The sequence below is a fragment of the Cervus elaphus genome, chromosome 22 (assembly GCF_910594005.1).
Source record: "Cervus elaphus chromosome 22, mCerEla1.1, whole genome shotgun sequence".
Taxonomy (NCBI): domain Eukaryota; kingdom Metazoa; phylum Chordata; class Mammalia; order Artiodactyla; family Cervidae; genus Cervus; species Cervus elaphus.
In genome coordinates this window covers 22,208,917-22,231,616 of record NC_057836.1, presented here as the reverse complement: position 1 = coordinate 22,231,616, position 22,700 = coordinate 22,208,917, and the positions used below count along the sequence as shown (strand labels likewise).

Below are 22,700 nucleotides of genomic sequence, written 5' to 3'. Positions count from 1 at the left end.
TCTTTTCCCTTTCTTTTCTCTCTCTCATTCTCTTCTCTTTCCTCTTTGCTTGCAGGACAGCACCCTTGTGCTCAGGATAATGGAGGCTGTTCACACATCTGTCTTGTGAAGGGAGATGGTACCACAAGGTGTTCTTGCCCCATGCACTTGGTTCTTCTTCAAGATGAGCTGTTATGTGGAGGTAAATATGTTGTTATTTTCTTCTAAAAGTGTAATGCCAATCACATGTTCCAGAACTTAGTCTAGCATTCTTTGACAGTGAAATTGCTTTCTCCTAACTTGATTGGTCCCTGGCATTTCATACATCTGCACTATCCTAGGCTTTGGGGTATTCTAAGATTGAATTCACCATGACAAGAGATAGGTGTAACCTGACCCTGATCCTAAGGCAGAAGAGCCCTTTTGGGGGGAAACTTGTAACTATAAATGAGTGTATTTCTCAATAATAAAGTAGTTTTTCCACCCTCAAAGGGTAACAAGAATTAATTCCACCTCCTGTAATCTTTATCCACTGAATTTTGTCAGTTTATGTGTCATTGTTGCGAATGTATTCAGTGGAAAGAATAGTCTTCTGTTCAGATCTATCAGCCGTTGCCTATTGTTTCTCTTACTTTTTCTAGCCAATAAAAAAGAAAAAAAAATTTTTTTTAAGATATTGCTGAGTAGTAGTAATGTTGTAGTGAAATTGGCTCAGTTGCTCATGGGACCACAACAAAGATGTATCCCTTTGTTAAAGCATAGTATGGTAGCATCAAATGCATTGTAATATTTATTCTTTTAATTTGGAAATTCTCCTGCTGGGGTTAGTTCTATGTGAATTCAACCAAAGGAAAAAGACTGTTTTCTACAGTGGTGGGGATTTAAAAACAATTTCTAATGATAGGAAAATGATTTAATAAAATAACTGAGCTTATGTAGCTGTTAAAAATTATGATCATAAACTGATGTAAAAATGTAGCCCAAAGTTGGCTCAAGTGGGAAAAAAATATTAAAATGGTGTTTTAATTATGTGATGAGAACTACATAAAAAATAAACCTCTGTGAAAAAAAGATTGAGAGGGTTTACACTCAAAATGTAAAAATTATTGATAAGGTGTTATTATAAGAATACTTTATTCTTCTAACTTGCAAGTTTAAAAAAAAAAAAAATAACATGTATTGAGTAGTGGCTATGAGGATCTCTGGACCGCAGGAGATGTAAAGATCTTTGACACAGAGAATGCAGTTTAGTTGGGGAGATCAGCTTTGTGCACAGGGAAAGTTAAGCTCTGGTTCTTAAAGTATCTGTCCCAATAGCAGGCATTAAACAATGATGTAAATATATTTAATGCACTGATCTGTACATTTAAAAATGGTTAAAATGGTAAACTTATTACATGTATTTTGTGTGTGCTTAATTGCTCAGTTGTGTTCAACTCTTTATGACCCTTTGGATTGTAGCCTGCCAAGCTCTCCTGTCCATGAGATTTTTTTCAAGCAAGAATACTGGGATGGGTAGCCATTTCCTCCTCCAGATGATATTCCTGATTCAGGGATCAAACCCTGGTCTCCTGCATTGCAGGCAGATTCTTTACCCGCTGAGCCATAAGGGAAGCCCCCAAAACAGAATCTAGTTGCTTAAAGTGTGTGTTAGTTGCTGAGTTGTGTCCCACTCTTTCTGACCACAAGGACCATAGGCCACCAGGCTCCTCTGTCCATGGGATTTCCCAGGCAAGAATACTGGAGTGGGTAGCCATTCCCTTTTCCAGGGGATCTTCCTGACCCAGGGATTGAACCTGGGTCTCCCGCATTGCCGGCAGATTCTTTACTATCTGAGCCAGCAGGGCCATAATTTTAAAAAAAAAGCAAGTGTTTCCATATCAGAATACTTGATTATTGCTCCAATAAGGCAAATCTTAGAAAAATATGGTTTTATGTAGACACAGATAAAACTCAATCAGTGATATCACCTTTCATTTAGAAAGTGTCTTTTAAAAGACCAGTATTTTTTTTCATATTTAGTGATTCTTTTTAATGTATGTTTTAACTGAATAGTCAGTAGGCTTTAACAGATGTGTACAGTGGTGTTACCAGCACCCATTTCAAGTGAAAGAAAGTGAAAGTCGCTCAGTCGTGTCTGACTCTTTGCAACTCCATGGACTATACAGTCCATTGAATTCTCCAGGCCAGAATACTGGGGTGTGTAGCCTGTCCCTTCTCCAGTGGATCTTCCCAAACCAGGAATCAAACTAAGGTCTCCTGTATTACAGGTGGATTCTCTACCAACTGAGCTCTCAGGGAAGCCCACCCAGATCAAAATATACAGTATTGTCATTAAGAATAGTTCCCTGTGTCTTGGCAGCCAGTTCTCTTCCTGGAGTAATTTTCATCTCCATGGTTTAGCTTTACTTGTTTTTGAACTTTACATAAGGAATCATGATGTATGTACTCTATGTCTGGATTCTCTTGCTTACTGTAATATTTTGAGATTCATCCTTATAGTGAGTGGAGTGCCAGAGTCTGTGGTTTTCTTTTTATTGCTGTGTGGTGTGTTTCATTGTATCAATACAAATAAGCCACAGTTTTATTTTTCTTGTGTTCAGGGACATTTTAAATGTTTTCAGTTTTTGTTATTAAGAGTGAAACTGCAGTGAATTATGGATTCATTAAATCTTGAATTTATACACAAGATTTTTCTTGTGATTTAATGTTGATTTTACATGCATGCATGCCAGTCGTCTCAGTCATATCTGACTCTTTGCGACCCCATGAACTGTGTAGCCTGCTAGGTTCCTCTGTCTGGGATTCTCCAGGCAAGAATACTGGAGTGGGTTGCCATGCCCTCCTCCAGGGAAACTTACTGACCCAGGGATCAGAACTACATCTCTTATGCCTCCTACATTGGCAGACAGGTTCTTAACCACTAATGCCAGCTGGGAAGCTCAGATTTTTCAGTGAAGGCAAATGAGAAATACACAATCTGAATTTCTCTGCTTGACCTTCTCAAGATGTGTTTTCATTTGAGCCTGTGTTACCTCCCCATCATCTCATTTTGTACTTCTGAATGTGTTTTCAAACTGGTCTTACCATGTTTTTACATTTTTAAAAATGTTTGAAGGGAGCTTTTGTTTGTGTAGATTATATTTATCTATGTGGTAGGATTTGAAACCAAGAACTTTGAAAAATATTTGTTAAAAATAATAATAATAAAGCATTACATGTTCTCAAGTTAAAACTGTTAAGAAAATTGATGGTATTTTCTAAAGCAAAATAATTTTATTGAGAAATATAGCATTGTTTTTACATTTTTAAAAATCTTTTTAGTGTTGAATTGGATTCTCTTGTCTACTTCTGCATTCAGTCTCTTGTATGTAGTATGTAGTATGTAGCTTCATTGAACTGTATGAAGAATTTTGGCCTCAAAGATAACGTAGTTGGAAAATGGAGGGCTATAATTAAATAACCTTTTCAAATAGTTATATATATGCATATTGAATTCTACACCAAATCTTGACATATGATAGTTTTCTATAGGGTTAGTTGCATTGTGGAACTTGAAAACATATCAGTTCACTTTTTTCATAATCTGTTATATTGAAATCCATTAATTATTTTGTACCGGGAATGGGTATTTTATCCATGCATTATTTTGTAACCTTATGCATTTTGGTCATTTGGAAATACTAGAATTCCATTCAGAAATTCCCAGATCATCAGGTTTTGATGCATTTCATTATACAGTATCAAAACAATCACATTAACATTACCACCAATCTCATCGTTAAGAATATTTAAGTACTAGGAATCCGTCAAGCTAACAGTGTTGGATACAGGTCTTCCAAAATTACGATTTCTGATAGAAAGTTCCAGTGTTGTATAATTTGCCACAAAAGTACATTATGGTTTGCTATTGTTTGAATTCACTGGTTCATTTTTTAAAAACTTCCCACAAAATGCCCAAGTGCAAATATCAATAGTTTATACGCCACTTGTTCTTTCACATTAAAAGGGTGTCACGTTTTGGGTTGTGTTTACAGCACAGAATGTTTTTCCCTTTGGGAACCTTCATGCTGAGGTTTGCAGCCTGAGCTTTGTGCATGTTTTCCATTTTGTCAAACAGCATTGAGGAGATGTGTACTCAGAGAATTGATTTTAATGTAATTACTAGTTTTTACTGATTCATCAAGAACATTCTTGAATGAAACTGCCCCACCCCCACTGCCATGTGTACGTATGGTATGTGACTATGTAGAATGTGGTGACTGCTGGTACAGTTTGGGGCCCTTGCCCCGAGTCTGCTGAGGTGCCAAGCATTTTACCTTCCGTGGCATCAGTGTAAGTGTAGTGAGAAAGGCCAGTGATATGTTAGTATTGTAAAATAATGTCTGTCAGTTCCCTGGAAAGAGGTCGCAGGTCAGGAACCCCCAGGGGTTCGTAGATCATTCTTTGAGAACCTCAGGGCTGGAATATTTACAAATTCTAAGATAACTTTAAAATATTTGAGGTGGATGATTATAATGGTAATTTCTGGGTTATATGTGAGATTATAACAGATTGCAAATTCAGTACTCCTACTTAAACTGTAATATATAAGAAAACTTCTTTCTGCCTTGTAGTTTTATAAGTTAGTGAATCTCAGTGAAGTAGTGTAAAAATTGTATCTCTTTTCTGATTCAGTAAGATAATTTATAGATTTTATCTGTTATAAAGTGTTTTTGTGTATGTTAATCATTAAATGGGCTTCACTCAGGTGTAAATGTCAGTACCTCTGTGTGACTATGCTTGTGTTTTTCATTCCCCTCCCCCTATTCATTTGAAGAACCCCCAACATGTTCTCCTCAGCAGTTTACTTGTTTCACGGGAGAAATTGACTGTATCCCTGTGGCTTGGCGGTGTGATGGGTTTACTGAGTGTGAAGACCACAGTGATGAACTCAATTGTCCTGTGTGCTCAGAGTCCCAGTTCCAGTGCGCCAGTGGACAGTGTATCGATGGTGCCCTGCGGTGCAACGGAGATGCGAACTGCCAGGATAAGTCAGACGAGAAGAACTGTGAAGGTATCTGCAATTCCTAGGCCTGCTTACAGATTTCCTTTTTCAATTAAGTTGTTTGAAATTCCCAGTTTTGCTTTGGCTCATTTAGTGGTAGATTTGGGGTTTTTCAAGTGTGTTTGACTTTATTATTTCTAAACTAGTAGCATGTTCTAAATTGTCTTAATTCACTTAATGTGTATAAGATTTATACACCTTAATAAGCTTTGCAGTTGAGAAATGACACCAAAAGATTAGTCCTTGAGTATGTAAAAATGGTCCTTGTTTGTAGCGAGCTCTGAATGGGGCTTCCCTGGTAGCTCAGCGGGTAAAGAACCGGCCAGTGAAGGAGACTTGGGTTTGATCCCTGGGTCGGGAAGATCCGCTGGAGAAGGGAATAGCTACCCAATCCAGTATTCTTGCCTGGGGAATTCCATGGACAGTGGAGCATGGTGGGGTATAGTCCATGGGGTCGCAAAAAGTTGGACATGACTGAATGACTAAGCAAACACACGTGACACTTATTAATAACATAAAGTAATTTCATGTTTTCTTCTCATCCACTAACTTTTAACAGAGTGTAAAACAACCACAACAAAAATATTCTCTGGAAATTTTTAGTGTCTAGAAATGCATGTAGAATTCTTTAATTCTTAACAGAATTGTTAGTGAAAGATGGAATTTAATATAAAGGACAAAAATAGGAAGTTTCCTGCTAGATTGCTTTTTCTTCTCTTTTCTATCTCTCAGTTGAAATCCCCAGAGAATTATTTGTAAGTTTTCTCTAAAAGTCTGATTTATTTTTCACTTGTGCCTGGAAAGTTCTCTTTGACTTCTGCCAGACTTGACATGATGGTGAAACTAAGAAAACTATTTACATTTTTTTTTCCCCACAGTACTCTGTTTAATTGATCAATTCCGCTGTGCCAATGGTCAGTGCATTGGAAAACACAAGAAATGTGATCATAATTTGGATTGCAGTGACAAATCAGATGAACTGGATTGTTGTAAGTATGATGAAAACCTTGTATTATTCTTAAGGGAGAATTTTATTTTTAAAAATAACTTTATTAGTCTTGAAAGTGTGAAAGTGAAGCTTGCTCAGTCATGCCCGACTCTTGGTGACCCCGTGTACTATACAGTCCATGGAATTCTCCAGGCCAGAACACTGGAGTGGGTAGCCTTTCCCTTCTCCAGGGGATCTTGCGACCCAGGGATCGAACCCAGGTCTCCCACATTGCAGGCGGATAAGGGAGAATTTTTAATGTTCTTTTCCTTTTCTTTCTGTGTGAGGTTCACTTACGACCAGTGCTTTCTTACTAAGAAGCAAGTTATTGATATTAAGTTAGTTATTTGTACCTGAGATTTCTTACATTTTACATTTAATAATTTCTTAAAGATAGTTTTCTTATGTTCAGAAATCTTCACAGAAACATTTAGCAAAGCATCAGAAGAATATTATTTTGCGAAAGCTAAGGTTAGGAAACTATCAGTTTCGACATGTGGAAATTAGTGGTCTAAACTTAAGAGTTTCTGAACATTTGTTGTTTAGTCACTTAAGTTGTATCTGACTTTTTTGCAACCCCATGAACTGTAGCACACCAGGCTCCTCTTTCCATGAGATTTCCCAGGCAGGAATACTGGAGTGGGTTGCCATTGCCTTCTCCAGGGTATCTTCTCAACCCAAGAACTGAACCTGCGTCTCCTGCATTGGCAGGTGGGTTCTTTACCACTGGGCTACCTGGGAAGCCCCTTCTGCACGTTAACACATGTGTAAAATTTCCTGTTTTTTTCTCCTGCATAATTTTCTACCAGTCTCTCAGTGACTTTAAGAGCTTCCTTAAAACACAGCGTGAGAATACTTGAGCCACCACATATATATCCCTGAGCCTAGAGACCTTAGGCTAAATAGCCTGTTGTTTCTTCAAGGTACACAACTACTGACTAATGTTCTAACATGAAATGTATCCCCAGTTGACAAATACTCCATTTGTCAAATATTGACAAATGGCATTCAGCACAAGCTCGGTCTCCCCTGTTGAAACTGATTTTGTGGAATTTAGACAGAGCTCATTTTAAAACTCTTCTAATCATAACAAAGACTTCAAGCTGATGTTTTTACAAAACTCAAATGGGATCCTCACTGAGACTATTGGGATCCGTTTCCATTTATTCAGCAAACCTGTGCTGAACACTTGCTATGTGCTGAGGGTACCTCGCCCTTGTGCCAGGTTTCTCAAGAGTCCTCTGTGATCAGAGGAGGGCAGGAAGGGGGATTTTCAGGCTAGGCAGAGGTAGATTTGAATTTTAACTCCGCCAGTAAATTATTTGCTCTTGTTAGACCTCAAGTTCTCCATCTTTAAAATGAAGATAATATTTAGTATGGTGATAGTGAGAGGATTAAATGATTTAATGTATATGATACAGCTTAAATCAGAGTAGGTGTTATTGATATAAAGGAGTGTGATGAGTAATGATAAATGTGCTGTAATAGAGATCTGTACAAGGAGTAGCACAAAGAAGAGAATGGTCAGATCTTTAGAAATGAAGATGGGATTCATCAAGGAAAGCATCTTAGAAAAATGCGTAAGGTTGGGTGGGTGTTGATCGGTGAATAGCATTACTTATGCAGTTAAGTGGAGAGATTGCATTCTAGGTAGAGGGACTCTCTTGTCCTGCCCAAAACCAGAGTGAAATGGGCACCGTTGAGAAATTACCCGTAAACTGGACTGCTGTAACACAGGCTGCTGTCCTGAGGGGGGTCGGCAGAAGCTGATACACATAAAGGTGAGATCACAAAGGACTTTGCTTTCCCTCTGAAGAGTCTGTAGACATATTCCAGAATAATGTCGTTGTTACTGTGTTAGTCACTCAGTCGTGTCTGACTCTTTGCGACCCCGTGGATGGTCGCCCGCCAGGCTCCTCTGTCCATGGAATTCTCTAGGCAAGAATACTGGAGTGGGTTGCTGTTCCCTTCTCCAGGGGATCTTCCCAACCCAGGGACCGAACCTGGGTGTCCCGCATTGCAGGCAGATTCTTTACCGTCTGAGCCACAAGGGAAGCCCCCAGAATAATGGAGAGCTATTAAAAACCTGAAGTGGAGGACTGGCATGGCTATGTAATTGTGAAAGTAGTAAAGTAGATGGATTGGAGGTGCTAAGATGATAGACAAAGAAATCTGTTAGCTTGGTTGTTTTCAAATGTTTTGACCACATGGAGAAGAATACAAAGATGTGGATGTACACGTAAAGAAATGAGAGTCATGCAACAGTACTTACCTGTATTGTGTGGAATGCATTCTGAAGTTTTCTGTTTCAAAATGCTGGTTTCAACACATTAAATTGTTTTTACCAACTAAAGACTTGCGACCTGTACTTTTAAAATGCTTCAGAGACTTATAGTTCAGCAGAAGATGGTGGGTGTCTAAATCAAGGGAGGGAGCGGATAGATTTCAAAGTTATTTCAGAAGTAGAATGAAAAGGGTTTAGTAACCTAGCCTAGAGGTGATAAGTTTAGGTTGAATTAGCAGGTTACCTCATTGAATGACTGCACTCATAAACGAGATTATATGGCAGAGACTTAAAACCAAAATATCATTGTGTATCATGACTGTGGATATTGTGTTCAGCTGATGTAGGTTTTTAATTATTTTTTAATATAAATTTAAATGCTTATAATTTGCCACAGGTGCCATTATTTATTCATGATCTGCCTTGTCCCTGGAATCTAGGAAATGTTGACAAATGGTGGTGACTGTGAGATCAGTTTGGATTACGTGGCACTGAAGCTGCCCCCTTGGGTGTCCCACTGAAGCTGTTCAGAAAGCTGTTAATAACGCTTGTGGGTCTGTAGCTCGAGAGAGAGAGATGGGCTTTTCAGTTTATTCTTGATAATTACAGCTGAGGCAGTAGATGAAATCTCTGAGGGAGAGGAAGCAGAGAAGGAAGATAGCAGGAGGTAAACAGAACTCTAGGAAGCACCTGTACTTGAAGCAGAGGGAAGAGAATGAAGCCAACAAGAGGAAACAGAACAAATAATCAGAGATGGTCAAACTAAGAGAGTGGTATCCTGGAAGGAAAGGATCAGACATTTTTGAGGGGAAAACAGGAGCCAGCAGTACTGAATGTGCAGAGTTGTCAGTGAGATGGAGAGTGTATTGACTATGGCATATAGGAGAACTTTAACCTTTATCAGACTAGTTTCATTGTGGTAGTAAGGACAGAAGTCTACTTTCAATGAGTTAAAATGTGACCCAGAGACAAAAAGGCAGTGAGTGTAAAGTATTCTTTCTTGAAAGTTGGTGTTAGAAGAAATGCCAAAGCCCTGGGGAAAAAAAAAATGAGAAAGATGGGCTGGTTGCCTCTCTTCCTCAGAGCCCATAGGTGATAATATGTGACCCACAGCCCCTCCATGGTATGTAACTTGGTGATGTTGTTTTCTTTCAATTCTTAGATTTAATCACAAGATGAGTTTAGCTATGTTGCTGGGAGATTTTGAGGTGACATGGAACAAAAGAAAGGTTTTAAGAGATATGCAGTTGTGAAATACAGTCTGACTATTCACAATGGAAGGATTTTCTTTCTCAATAGAAGAGTAATGCTCTGCATTTGATGAGCCCTTTGCTGTATTTCCCCCTATCTCTCATGTTGATGCCCTGCTTTTAAAGTCTCAGATAGCTTGGGGATCCCATGAAGGTTGCTGCCATGGTCCTCTCATGCTCCGACTCTTCTCTCTGAGTCCTCAGCTACTCCAGTACCAGAGACCTTACGTTCCTTGCCCTCAGGCAACTAGACTCACCCTTAAGGCAGCAGCATGTTGGGCCTGAGAGCTGATGCTCATCGGTAGCTTCTAATTTCTCTTCACCAGGCATAAATGTCACTTTTCAGACCTAAAATCAAGCTCAGAGCTGATTTTGGCTTCTTTACCATTCCAGGTAAAACATTTTGACCCTAAACTTTTCTTAGACATCTCCAAATAATATTGATTTTTATGATATACAGAATGAAGTAGGATAGATTTTGTCTATATGTGTTTTTAAACTTCTTAATGATGTTTTAATCTATAATTCACTTAACATTTTTGTTATCAATTTACAGTTATACTTTCCAGTGTATTGTCCTATGTCTGTTTTCACCTAGGAGTCATTCATTTTGATTCCTAACAATGACATTTATATGTCTACGTATCCATGGGGCATGGGGTGTATGTATTCATAAAAAGGCAAAACGTGTATGAGTTGTCTCCATTAGGCTCACATTCTGCTTGCACACCCTCTTTCCATTACTGTTTTGAATCTGCAGCTGTTTTTCCATTATGTAACTGTACTGCATTCCCATTTTAGATCCAACTGAGGAGCCAGCACCACAGGCCACCAATACAGTGGGTTCTGTTATTGGAGTAATTGTTACCATCTTTGTGTCTGGAACCATATACTTTATCTGCCAGAGGATGTTGTGTCCACGGATGAAGGGTGATGGGGAAACCATGACTAACGACTATGTAGTTCATGGACCAGCTTCCGTGCCCCTTGGTTACGTGCCACACCCCAGTTCTTTGTCAGGATCTCTTCCAGGTGAGCCAGGACTGACCCACTGAGAATCAAGTCTTGGCAAGATTGCCAAGCTTCCATTATGAAAACAGAATACTGCCTACAGTCTACTTCAACATAGACTATCTTGGGTTTAAACAGTTACAAGGACAAATGTTTGCTTACTTTTAGCACCTTCTTTTTACACAGAAGACCTTAGGTATGGTTTGGTAGAAGTTGGCAAAGGATACAAAATGAATACATGTACATACAAGCATTTACATTAATATATCATACAGTTATTGCATGCACACTTCATTTCTGGGCTTCCCAGGTGGTGCTGGTGGTAAAGAACCTGCCTGCCAGTGCAGGAGACACAGGAGACATGGGTTCGATCCCTGGGTTGGGATGATCTAGAGGAAAACATGGCAATGCACTCCAGTATTCTTGCTTAGAAAATTCCATGGACAGAGGAACCTGGCGGGCTACAGTCCATGGGGTCACAAAGAGACTGAAGTGACCTAGCACGCATGCACACTGCATTTCTAGATGTGCTCTACTAAAGTTAATCAACTTGCCATTTGTTGAAAAGAATCATAAACCACAGTTCTTTTGGTTCACTACCAAGAGACCTGTACTACGGAGCCCAGAAATTACAGGAGGCTGAAAAAACAGATGAGGTTTCCTTTTCTGCAGATTTAGAAATGCCTGATTGATAGCAGGGAGGAATACATCATCTTATGTTTTCTTTAACTTACATGAAGACTGTGGGAGGAGGGTTTATTCAGGCATGGCCAGGGTGCCAGATGTTCTGTCCTTGGGGAAGACTTCCTCTAGGGAAGTACAGCTTTCTTTTCAAAGTGTTTTGGTACCCTTAATGAAAAGAAGCCTTTTTTGTAATGAATATGGAAAAAGAGATACCAGGCTGAAAAACCTGTGAAAATAACTTACTCTGGATGTTAGCTGTAAGGAAATAGATGGTTTTTAAATTGTTAATGATTCCCTGTTGCCATACCTAGTTTGTTAAAGGTGGAATTTGGGAAGTCACTTGTGAAAAATAGAATTTCTTCTTTAGCATTGTGATTGTGATTACAACGACATTTGCATCCAGTAGATAAATAATTTCCCATACGTTGAATTTATGCTCTTAACAATTGGTTTACTTTTCTTTTGAGCAGATCTATTGCTTTGTCTAGCCTGCTTTGCACTTCTGCTCTTCACAGTTCTTTTTTTCTCAGGTCCTCTAAGAGACTGAAAACCTCTTGTCTTGAAGAGCTCTGCTTCCCCTCTGGCGAGTAGGAAGGGCCAGGAGCTATTCTTGGCCTTGTGTTATAGGCCAGCTCTCAATGGAAGTGCCCACTTCTAGAGAACATTTGTTTGCCTTTTCCATTAAGTGTTTTCATTATTATTGGGAAAAGAGGGCATAAATTGTTTGAAAATGGAGCTATTTGACTATTGATATTTGTAATTTTTAGGACTGAATAAAATGATTTCATGCCTTCTATAGATCTTACTCAACTTCAGTATTTATCCTTCATTTTAGGAATGTCTCGTGGTAAATCAATGATCAGTTCCCTCAGTATCATGGGGGGGAGCAGTGGACCCCCTTATGACCGAGCCCACGTCACAGGAGCATCGTCAAGTAGTTCATCAAGCACCAAAGGCACTTACTTCCCTGCAGTAAGCAGCCTGTTTTCCTCTGTTCACTTTGAATGCTGAGATAAATAAGATCTTAGATGTTTAACTTATTTATTAAATATGGGTACTTAGTGATGGTAGTTATAAAAAGGTTTTAATATAGAATCTCGACATACAAGGCCCAAAGGATTTACCACCACCATGTGAGCACTTAGAATATGCTCAACTTAACTGACTGTGTAGCAACCAGCATGTTTGAAAGTATTGGATGTTAATTTCATATACCAGGTGAAAGTAGAACTATTGAATAGTACCTCCTGAGAGGCTCAGGACTGTCATTCTATGACCTCCCAAAAGAAGGAAGTACATGTGGTAATTTCTCCTAAGTAAGTAATCTTTCTCTAAACATTTATAGTTTTAAAAATTAGAACTCAGTTGCGCTACACTTAAACCAGTAACTTGTAGGTTGCAGATTTCCTTCTCATCACCTTGTGTTACTTACCTCTAAGTGTGTCTTGAGGGATGGAGAACCACAGTCCTAAAGTACTGTTTTAGGTTAATTCTTTGAAAAAGAGGAAATGAAGAGGAATATGAACAGAGATGAAGGAAGAGAAGTTGAGAAAAGGCTAATAGTCTCTGTCTGGATAGACTGTTCTTATTTCAGTCATTTGATTTTCTTTCCTTTTAGATTTTGAACCCTCCGCCATCCCCAGCCACAGAGCGATCACATTACACCATGGAATTCGGTTATTCTTCAAACAGCCCTTCCACTCACAGGTCCTACAGGTAATACACATCCTCCTCCAGTGTAAGTCCACCTGTTTATTAGAAGGAAGTGTTTGTGTTGTGACTTTGCTGTGGCCCTGGCTGAGTAGCTGGTGGTCACCAAGAGAGAACAGGTATCTTAGAAGAGGCATCTTGTCTGGGTAATGCTGGTATTGCCTCTACCACAAACCCTTTTCTTTCAGGGCATTAGACTTCCTTTAATTAACATATCATTGATGCACAATATTACGTAAGTTGCAGTTATGTAATGTAGTGATTCACAATTTTTAGAGGTTTTTTCCCATCTGTAATTATTACATAATATTGGCTATAGTTCTACGTTGTACAGTATATCCTTGTAGCTTATTTTATACCTAATAGTTCATACTTCCTTCCCCTGCCCTTTGATTTCTCCTTCCCACTTTCCTCTTTCCAGTGGTGGTCACTAGTTTGTTCTCTATGTCTGTAGGCCTGCTTCTCTTTTTGTTATTTTCACTGGTTTGTTGTATTTTTTGGATTCCACGTATAATTGATATCACACAGTATATGGCTTTCTCTGAGTTATTTCACTTAGTGTATCCTCCAAGTCCATCTATGTTGTTGCAAATGGCAAAATTGCACTCTTTTTCATGGCTGAGTGTAGTCCATTGTGTGTGTGTGTATGTGTGTATATATACACTACATCTTCTTTATTCATGTGTTGATGGACACTTAGGCTGTGTCCATATCTTGGCAATTGTAAATAATACTGCTGGAAATATTGGGGGGTATGTATCTTCTCAAATTAGTGTTTTCAGTTTTCTGGATATATACCCCAGAGTGGAATTGTCAGGTCATATGATAGTTCTGTTTCAGTTTTTTGAGAAACAATGGCTGCATCAGTTTGCATTCCCACTAACAGTGTAAAAGGATTCCCTTTTCTCCATATCCTGCCAGCACTTGTTGTTTGTGTTTTTTTTGGTGATAGTCGTTCTGACTGGTGTGAGGTGATAACTCACTGTGGTTTTGATTTGCACTTTGCTGATAAATAGCCACATCAAGCATCTTTTCATGTGCCTATTGGCCATCTGCATTTCCTCTTCGGAAAAATGTCTGTTCAGGCCTTCAGGGAACTCTACATTTTTTAAAGAGAGCCGCAAGTTTTTTTGTGGCTGGCTTTTCTAGTATTAAGATAGAGCCTCCAGGTTTTGGCAGTATTCTAAGGAAAAGTTACCCCCAAAGTGACTTGATTTCAGAGTATGTTACTGCTGAGGTTAGGTTTGATTGATCGTCTCCAGTAGAATGTTGGTATGAGACGGAGGTCCGGAAAATTAGGAGAGCTCTAAAATAGCAGGAGTATTAAGGGCACAGAATTTGAGAGAAGCTGAAAGAAGCTGAAGTTCAGCTTTTGCTTACATATGTTGTTATTACAATCTGGAGTGAAAGGTTTCTCATATAGTTGCATGGAATAAATCATGACTCAGTAAAATAAACTGGAGTGTGTTCCAGAAGGGGGGAGATATTATGCCTTTGTGCTGATTTGTGACTCTGTGAAGCAGAGTGAGCAGGTTCCGTCCTAGTGTGTCATCCTTACTCTTTGGTCTGATTGGACAGGCCAACAGAAAGTAAAAAACCTAGATTCTCTTCAGACCCTTAGTGCCGGTGTTTATTGGCATCACTCAAGTGGCCATTGTCTTCTTGATAAGGTGTTTCCTGGTATTCCAGTTGATTGCCCTGATGTATATATAATCTTATAGAAGTGTAGAAATGAAGTGGAAACTGTTTATACAGTATCTCATTCAGAATCCTCATGTCACTTCATGGATAAGATAGGTTTGACTCTGAACTGATTGATTTTTATGTTTTACTTAAAGTGTTGCTTTCCCTACCCCAGGTTTGTTCTAAAAAGTTAAAATAGAAAGGCAGAAACCTGAAAATTGGAAAAAAAAAAAAAAAAAAGGAAAGAGCTAAAATTTTACTTTTAAACAATTTCTTTAAATTAAACACTGTTTGATTCAGGTAAACATAATTGCATCAAAACCAGTTCTTTTTATGAAAACTTTGAAACTTTGTCTTGGGCTATAGCTGATTAGCAGTGTTATGTTGTGATGGTGTCGTGTGCACGGCAGAGTGACTCGGCCATGCACACACCTGTTCCCACCCTCCCCCAAACTTCCCTCCCATCCAGCTGCCACGGGACGTCGAGCAGAGTTCCCTGGGCTATACAGGAGATTCTTGGTTAACCATTTTAAATATAGCAGCGTGTGCACGTCCATGTCAAACTCCTCATCTGTACCTCCCTCCCATGGTCTATGTTGTATTTCTCCAACCCCCTACCTCTGCCAGCAACTCTAAGTTCGTTCTCTATGTCTGTCTGTCTCTGAAAAACAGTTCTTATTTAACTGTTTCCCACATCTCAAATTAAGCCCAGTTAATTTACTTCAGAGTAAAACTTTTTATCATTTCAATTTTCTTGGGGGTGGGGGAAACTTTGCAAAACTTGATACATTTTGTTAATCTATTTCCTTTTTCTCCGCTGGTGTTTGTTTTTTTTTTTTTCCTCCTCTCCTGTGGAAATGGAAGTATTGGGCCTTTTAAATGTTGAGCCAAGAAATTTCACCAAGGCTCACCACCTGAATGGACAGAAAGATAAGACCTAAAAAATACTGTGACATCATGTCAACACTGGTAGTAAAAGTGCTTGAGAACCTGCTTCGCAGGTCATGTAACTTTTGGTCTTTTATAGCCATTTCTTTTGATACGGAGGGCTTGCCTCAAATGGCATGTATCCTGAGGTGTGTTACCTGGCACATCGTTAGATGTTGTATAAATTGTTGCTTCAGTTTTACACTTGCTCTTGCCCCACTGTTGGCAGTCATTTTATTTGATGAGAAAGCATATAAATAAATCCTGATTGGGATAAATATGAAATAAGATCAGCTTTACTATACTTAGACTATAAAATGGTATAAGAAGTTATAGTAGAAATGATGGGAAAATCAACACTTTTTAAGTCAGCTCTTAGTTTTACTAGTACATTTCTCTTTCCAGTGTGCTTTTTTCTTTAGTTAGCCATGCTACAAACTTAACAGTTATAGATTGCTTGAAAAGGTAGTTTAAAGGGTGTACAAAAATAAATTCGGTCTCTGAAATACATTTTAGAAAACTCACTGGTTCTGTATGGATACCTGGAATTTGTCATTTTGGTGTTCAGTTAGAGTTGCTCTTATGACAACATGCTTGTCTACATACAGTATAGGAAATTGACACTCCTTCCCCCAAATCACGGTAATTTCCCTGTACTGATAGTATTAGTAATGGGATAGATATGTTCCTTACGCCGTCTACCAAACTTCAGCCTGGCTTGTACAGTATTTGTACAAGAGAGAATGAAGTAAAGAGAGTAATGAAGTCTTCGGTCATCATTAAATTATTCATTAGGTAAATCATAGAGCGCTTGAGGAATGTTCAGGGAATACTAACATGTTTGAGTAATGTAAAATCATAAAGACACATTCTCACGGATCATGGAAAGGCAGAAATTGATGTCCACTATACAGACTAAATGCAAAATGAGAGATTTTTCCAAAGATGACCGTTAAATACAACTTTGAATAGTTCCTTCTTATTGATACAATGTTACTTAAAGATGTTTTTTAGTCACTAAATCTAGTCTGACTCTTTATGATCCCATGGACTGCAGTCCGCCAGGCTCCTCTGTCCATGGGATTTCCCACACAGGAATACTAGAGTGTGTTGCTGTTTCCTCCTCCAGGGGATCTTCCCAACCCAGGGATCGAACTCGCATCTCCTGCATTGCAGGCGGATTCTTTACTGTGGAGACACCAGGGAAGCCCAGCTTAAGTACATAAGCATACATCCAGAGGTTAGAATGGGTTCATCATTCACAAGATGATGTTGTCTTCCTACTTCAGCCTGCCATTGAAAATTGCCTCTTGGTTGGTGCCAGTTTAGATTGTCATAGTTGGTTGTCTTCCAGGTCAGGTTCACATTGAATGCCTCTGTGTTTGGATAGAGAAACCACTCCTCTGTAAAACTAACTCCTCCTCTCCCGCTTTCTTCCCCGTGTCAGCTACAGGCCGTACAGCTACCGGCACTTTGCGCCCCCCACCACGCCCTGCAGCACAGACGTGTGTGACAGTGACTATGCTCCCAGCCGCAGGATGACCGCAGCGGCGACGGCCAAGGGCTACACGAGTGACTTGAACTATGACTCAGAGCCTGTGCCCCCACCTCCCACGCCCCGAAGCCAGTACTTGTCAGCCGAAGAGAACTATGAAAGCTGCCCGCCCTCTCCGTACACGGAGAGGAGCTACTCCCATCACCTCTACCCCCCGCCACCTTCTCCGTGTACAGACTCCTCCTGAGGGGGGGCCCTCCTCCTCTGACTGCCTCCAACACAGAAGTGTAAATACGACTCCGGTTGAGATCTGGAGGGGGGGAGGGAGCTACCAGTGAAGGACGAGGCAGGCCGTGTACAGTTAAAATTATAAATGGGGGAGGGGAAACTGGAGATATTTGTACAGAAGGAAAAGATATTTATATATTTTCTTAAAATAGCAGATTTGCTGCTTGTGCCATAAAAATTTGTATAAATAATAAATTTGTACTAAAAGTTTTATTTTTGCAAACTAAATACACAAAGCATGCCTTAAACCCAGTGAAGTGACTGAGTACAAAGGAAACAGGAATTTAAAAAAACGGCATCATTGACCAGGAATGTCTGGGGCTTTATTGATACCAAAAATTTTTTTTTTTAAAAAGCAAAAGAAATTAAAGTCCATCTCAGCAGCAGACCATATATACTCGGAAGGAGCCCAATGGCCTTCACATTAACTACCATTTGAATGCCAACAAGTTTAAGAAATGAAAGGCAAAAGAAAAGAATACTAATTTTGGACAAAAGGCTTTGTTTTCTCTAGGGGTCCAATAATTTTAGCGAGGAAGATAGATATTTCTAAAAATTCATTCGGGGTGCTGCTGTTGTGGGAGAGATGAGCTGTCTGGTAAGATGCTATGGGGCCGTTTTGTTTGCAAGTCTTCTGTCCCTATCTTAAAAGTCACCCGTCTGTCACGGGTGATTTCACCTTGCTTCCTCCGTTAGCAGCATTATATTTTGCCAAGGTACCATAATTTATTCACCATAAAATCTGGGGATTGATTAAATACAATTTGCTAAATAAAAGTTTCGTTTTAATATTTCTACTAACTCCATTCCCCAGTCAGCTTAGCTCTTCAGTTGGACTGCTGTGTCCGCATAAGGATCAAAGGTTAGACAAGTTACTGTTCCTCTTTATTCCAAGATTGTTTTAATGCTCAATACAGTGTCTTTTTACAGCACACATAGAAAGTGTTTAAGAGTTACAAATTTAACCATTAAGTTTTTGTTGTAAATTAATCATATATCCTTGCAGTACTTTCAGCATATAATATCACAGTATGAAATCATTTTTATATATATTTTTTCCTAGTAAAACATTTAAAATATGTTCTGGTTAGAGACAATCTATTTTAAAAGAGGATTTATTTTGTTATCGTTAGGTTTTCCCTTATTAGTTGTTGGTGACATTTTCATGTTCTTTAGGCTGATTTTTCTCAGAATGATCTCTACACACATAACTTCTTTCTAATGTGTGGCGTGAGTTGAATACAGTATCTTTCTGTTAACCTAATGTGAATATTAGATTGTTTTCAAATTATCCATGAATTACTCTTATAATCACCTCTTATATATTTTTACGTGTCTTCTCTCTCACTCCATTATGGATTAAGGTGATTTAACAAATTTAACAATATGGCTTACATGAGAAGGAAAACTATGAACTTTTCAGCTGTTGGAACTTGAGTCGAGGGGGATAATGGAAGGCTCTTCCATGCTCTGCCTGTCCCGTGTGATACTGGGGCTGCTGCTGCTTCCGCTGTCGGGGCTGACCTGTGAAACGATGCTGGCACTGCTCTGCCATCTTGCCAGAAGTCAGTTTCCTGCTTTTTTACATGTTTCCAGCGTTTGTCTGCTAAAGTTGAATGTGTTTTTAAACTAATGTATTTTTACCTTAACCGATGTTGGTCAGTTACTTAATGAATGATGATTTTTTTTTTTTTTCTAATTCTGTTTTGCTGAGGCCACCCTGTCTAGATTTCAGGGCCCGAGAGAAAACAATGGAAGAAAGGATTTATAATTTTGGTGGAGGTGAACTAACTTTTTAATCAATTAAAAATACCTAAGTAGTCTTTTTAAAAAATTAAAAAATGCAGTTTCAGAATATCACATCGGTTATTGGGGTACCTTATATGAATCTGGTGCACTTGATTTTGCATATAAATAAATGGTAATCCCATCAGTGTCTTGCATTTCAGTCAGACGAGCGTTAACTCTTCCTGTTGACGGAACAAAGTGCTCAAGTTCTAACAGAATGGAAATTGAAGTTGCATTATGTGACACACAGAGGCACTTGATGCTCACATGAAGATGGAAAGGTTGGCAATAACTGGGTATCAAAATATGAGAATTCTCGATGTTTACATTTTTTAATGTGCATCTTTATCTGGTGGGCTTCCCATGTGGAAACTTGCACTATAATGAACTAAGAAGAATATTGCCTTGTTAAATCTCAGTTCAAGTGCTTGTACTGCGATGGCAATGGCCTCTTCTTGCAAAATACTAATTTGTGTGCCAATTTGTTTGAAATTATTTGAAGGCAGTTCAGCTTAGTCTCAGAATCCTCTTTCTCAATATTTGGGATGGAGTCTTAACATTTTGGGGAATATTTGAAAGGTACAGTTTGAGAAAATGGTCAAAATTCAGGATGGATTTATTGGTCCTCAGGTTGTATGGACAGTTAAGCTTTAAAGTAGACCATCTTGTTTATTAAACACAAGATCTTTAATTGGAAGATAAAAAATTAACATGTGAGCACAAATCAGGGGAGAAAGAAAACAATTTTGAATTTGTATTATTTTGAATTTTTGAATTTGGATTATTGCTAGATGTATTAGCCATGCTGAGGGGCAATGAATAAAATTTCATTATATTCCTTAAATTTAGTAGTATTTGCTGTGATTGTTATCTTGAAGTGAGCCCACTTAGTGATGTGATTAAAATAACCTGAGAATTGAACTTTAGCATAGCATACTTTGTGTGCACTACAGTAAGATTTTCTTCATTGAAGTGGTCTTTTGTACTTCTAAATGTTTATAACCTTGAACTTGGCTCCTGCAGAGCTCTGGTTTTTTGAACACTGGCCCAAAGAATTTTGCTGCTTATATCAGATAATGGCATATTCACAATTAACAAAACGGTTAAGGCATAGAATTTTCTCAATAGTGATTTTTCTTTTGGGAAATTTTATTATGCATCTGACACTTGCTATAAATCTAGCATATCATAAGATATTACATGTTTAGCAGAAAATTATCATTATTTTAATTTTAATACAAAAATACTATGATGTACCATCAAAAGATATCTGACCCTTTAGTCAGTTTGAGAACAGCTGTTCTGAAGGACTCATACGTATTTAGAAATGAAGACTTTACAGTACATTTTTATCTAATATAGACCATTAATTGGGATGGGGCTTTGAGCAGAGGATTGACTTTGTTCATCATTTTAAAATATTCCAAAGTCCATAATTTGTGTAAGACCAACTCATTTGATACTAAGATAAAGAAATAGCCACTGTATACATTAGGTTGCAGTCAGTTTGGCAGGGAAATTTTTTTTTGTTTTGCCATAAAGGCTCATTAATGAGTAATACTGCCAGTAGGTTTAATAGCTGTGTCTTATCTAACCTATTAATGAACTGTGTATATTTATGTGACCTGATGTCAATAATCATAGTATAGAGACCATTTTTGGTACAGGAAAGGCCTGCCTTCAGCAAGCAAGCCTAGCTTTCTGCGATAGGCCTGCTGCTGTTGTTTTGTGCCTAGACTAGATTCTTAAAAAGTATAGCTTTTAAAATTGCTTTATCTCTTGCAGGGGAAAACTTGTTAGTTTCATTGATTTTGCATGTCATAAAAGCAGCATGATGGTTATTACTATAACACATCTAACAAGATTCAGAAAAAAAAAAAAACAAAAACACCTTGGCCTATTTTACCTCCCAAGTGTGTCATACTTTCAGTATGTGCAGTGCTTCATTCTGAATAGTGGCACGAGCAGTATGCCTGGAGTGTGGATGTGAATTTGGGATTATCAGATGGCTGACAAATGTTTGAGCATCAATAGATGAGACTACAGACTAAGTGTAGACATGGACCAAGTCTTAAAGAAGTTCATAATCAAGCACTGTTTAATATATATTCTCAGAATTCTTAAACTTAAGAAATTTAGTTTTGTTTGGTACTCCTTTCCTTATTTTACACCTAAAGTGAACCCAGAGAAATAACAGATAATTTTACAAAGTACTGTAGCATATGTATAGCTTACGACTTCTGGAATTGCATCATTTTACAATAGGGCTCCAACTTTAGCTTTTGAAATTCTCAAAAGTTTTAAAGGATTTTGGACCCTAACGCATAACATGATTTTAAAGTTGTGAATCCATATACTTGGGATATTTGACTGGATTCTGCCTCTTTTTCAACTAATACTATACCTGAATGGAGAGGGAGGAAGATTCTTCAGTTTATCTAGATGATTTAGAATGAAATTACTGACCTCATCCTTCTTCAGTTCAGGTAGACTTTATTATTGTTCTTTTTTTTTTTTTTAATAGCCATTCTCAAACCATTTTTAAGTTACTGCTGAAAAAAAAAATCGTCATGACTTTGCAGATACAATTATAAAGAAAGTAATGTCTTATACTCAGAAGTGGAATACAGACCTAATTAAAAAATAACTTTTAATTTTCCCATTATTTTGGGTTTGTCCAAAAGTTAACACCAAAGAATTATACAGTCTGCTTTGCTTAACTGTCCATTCTTTAAGAAATAATTTTTTTAAAATCACATATAAGCAGGGCAGGGGTATAGATATATAGAAAGATATATATATATATATATAGAGAGAGAGAGAGAGAGATCTCTATATGTATCTCACTAAATACTAATGCCTAAGAAAGAATATTAAAAGGAAAATAAAACAAGTCTGATTAAGGTTACATGAAATTGAGTATCTAGGATTAGTTGAGAACATTTTAATGAGAGTAAAGAGGATACTGAGATGCTTAAGCTGGACTAGCCTTATTTGCAAGTGAAGGATCTGGTGCTGCTTTCAGATGTTTTATCCTCTGTGTTTTTAAATTTTTTAAGCTTTAATCTTCGTCATTGTCTTAAAGTCAGCTGGTGTTTCTTGTTCATGGACTTTGGTACGATGGTGCTTTGCAAGGATGTAATTATATTTTAATGACCAACATTTGGTCAGCCCTTGTCCACTATTCACTTCCCCCTTTTTGTAAAATAAGTGCTTTAATTTTAAACTGTATAAAAAATACCTTGTATAAATCCCCTTTTTGATTATTACAATAAGTTGAGTTGTAACAAATGAAATGTTGATTTTTATAATAAAACAGTGGAAAATAAAAGTGTCATTTTTTTTCAGCAAGAAATTAAAACGGTTGTGCTTTGCTATGATAAATGAATGCTGTGTTTCAGACAGAACAGAACTCACCTTTATTGTTTGCATTTCAAATAAAATACAACTTTGGAAGAGAGGTTTGAGAAAGGCTTTGCTTTGTGCAGTGTTGACAATACCTGGAATTGGGAACAAAATGAGGAAGATTTGAGTTGGCCTATCCTCTGCACAGCCCAGCCAATCTA

The 22,700-nt window shown here is 38.1% G+C and overlaps 1 protein-coding gene across 6 annotated transcripts in view; it reads left to right on the top strand.

The window, feature by feature from the left end:
• Positions 1-22,465, top strand: part of LRP6 (LDL receptor related protein 6) — a 173,332-nt gene extending 150,867 nt beyond the window's left edge. For 3 of the 6 annotated variants that reach the window (XM_043880589.1, XM_043880585.1, XM_043880591.1), the window contains 7 exons: positions 56-181; positions 4,799-5,035; positions 5,905-6,015; positions 10,350-10,580; positions 12,079-12,215; positions 12,862-12,959; positions 17,011-22,465. In XM_043880589.1, the coding sequence (XP_043736524.1) occupies positions 56-181; positions 4,799-5,035; positions 5,905-6,015; positions 10,350-10,580; positions 12,079-12,215; positions 12,862-12,959; positions 17,011-17,305 (1,235 nt within the window). In that variant the 3' untranslated portion in view covers positions 17,306-22,465. The remainder of the gene's footprint in view (positions 1-55; positions 182-4,798; positions 5,036-5,904; positions 6,016-10,349; positions 10,581-12,078; positions 12,216-12,861; positions 12,960-17,010) is intronic. The other 3 variants (XM_043880586.1, XM_043880587.1, XM_043880590.1) reach the window with 3 other exon arrangements.
• The last annotated feature ends 235 nt before the right edge of the window (positions 22,466-22,700 follow it).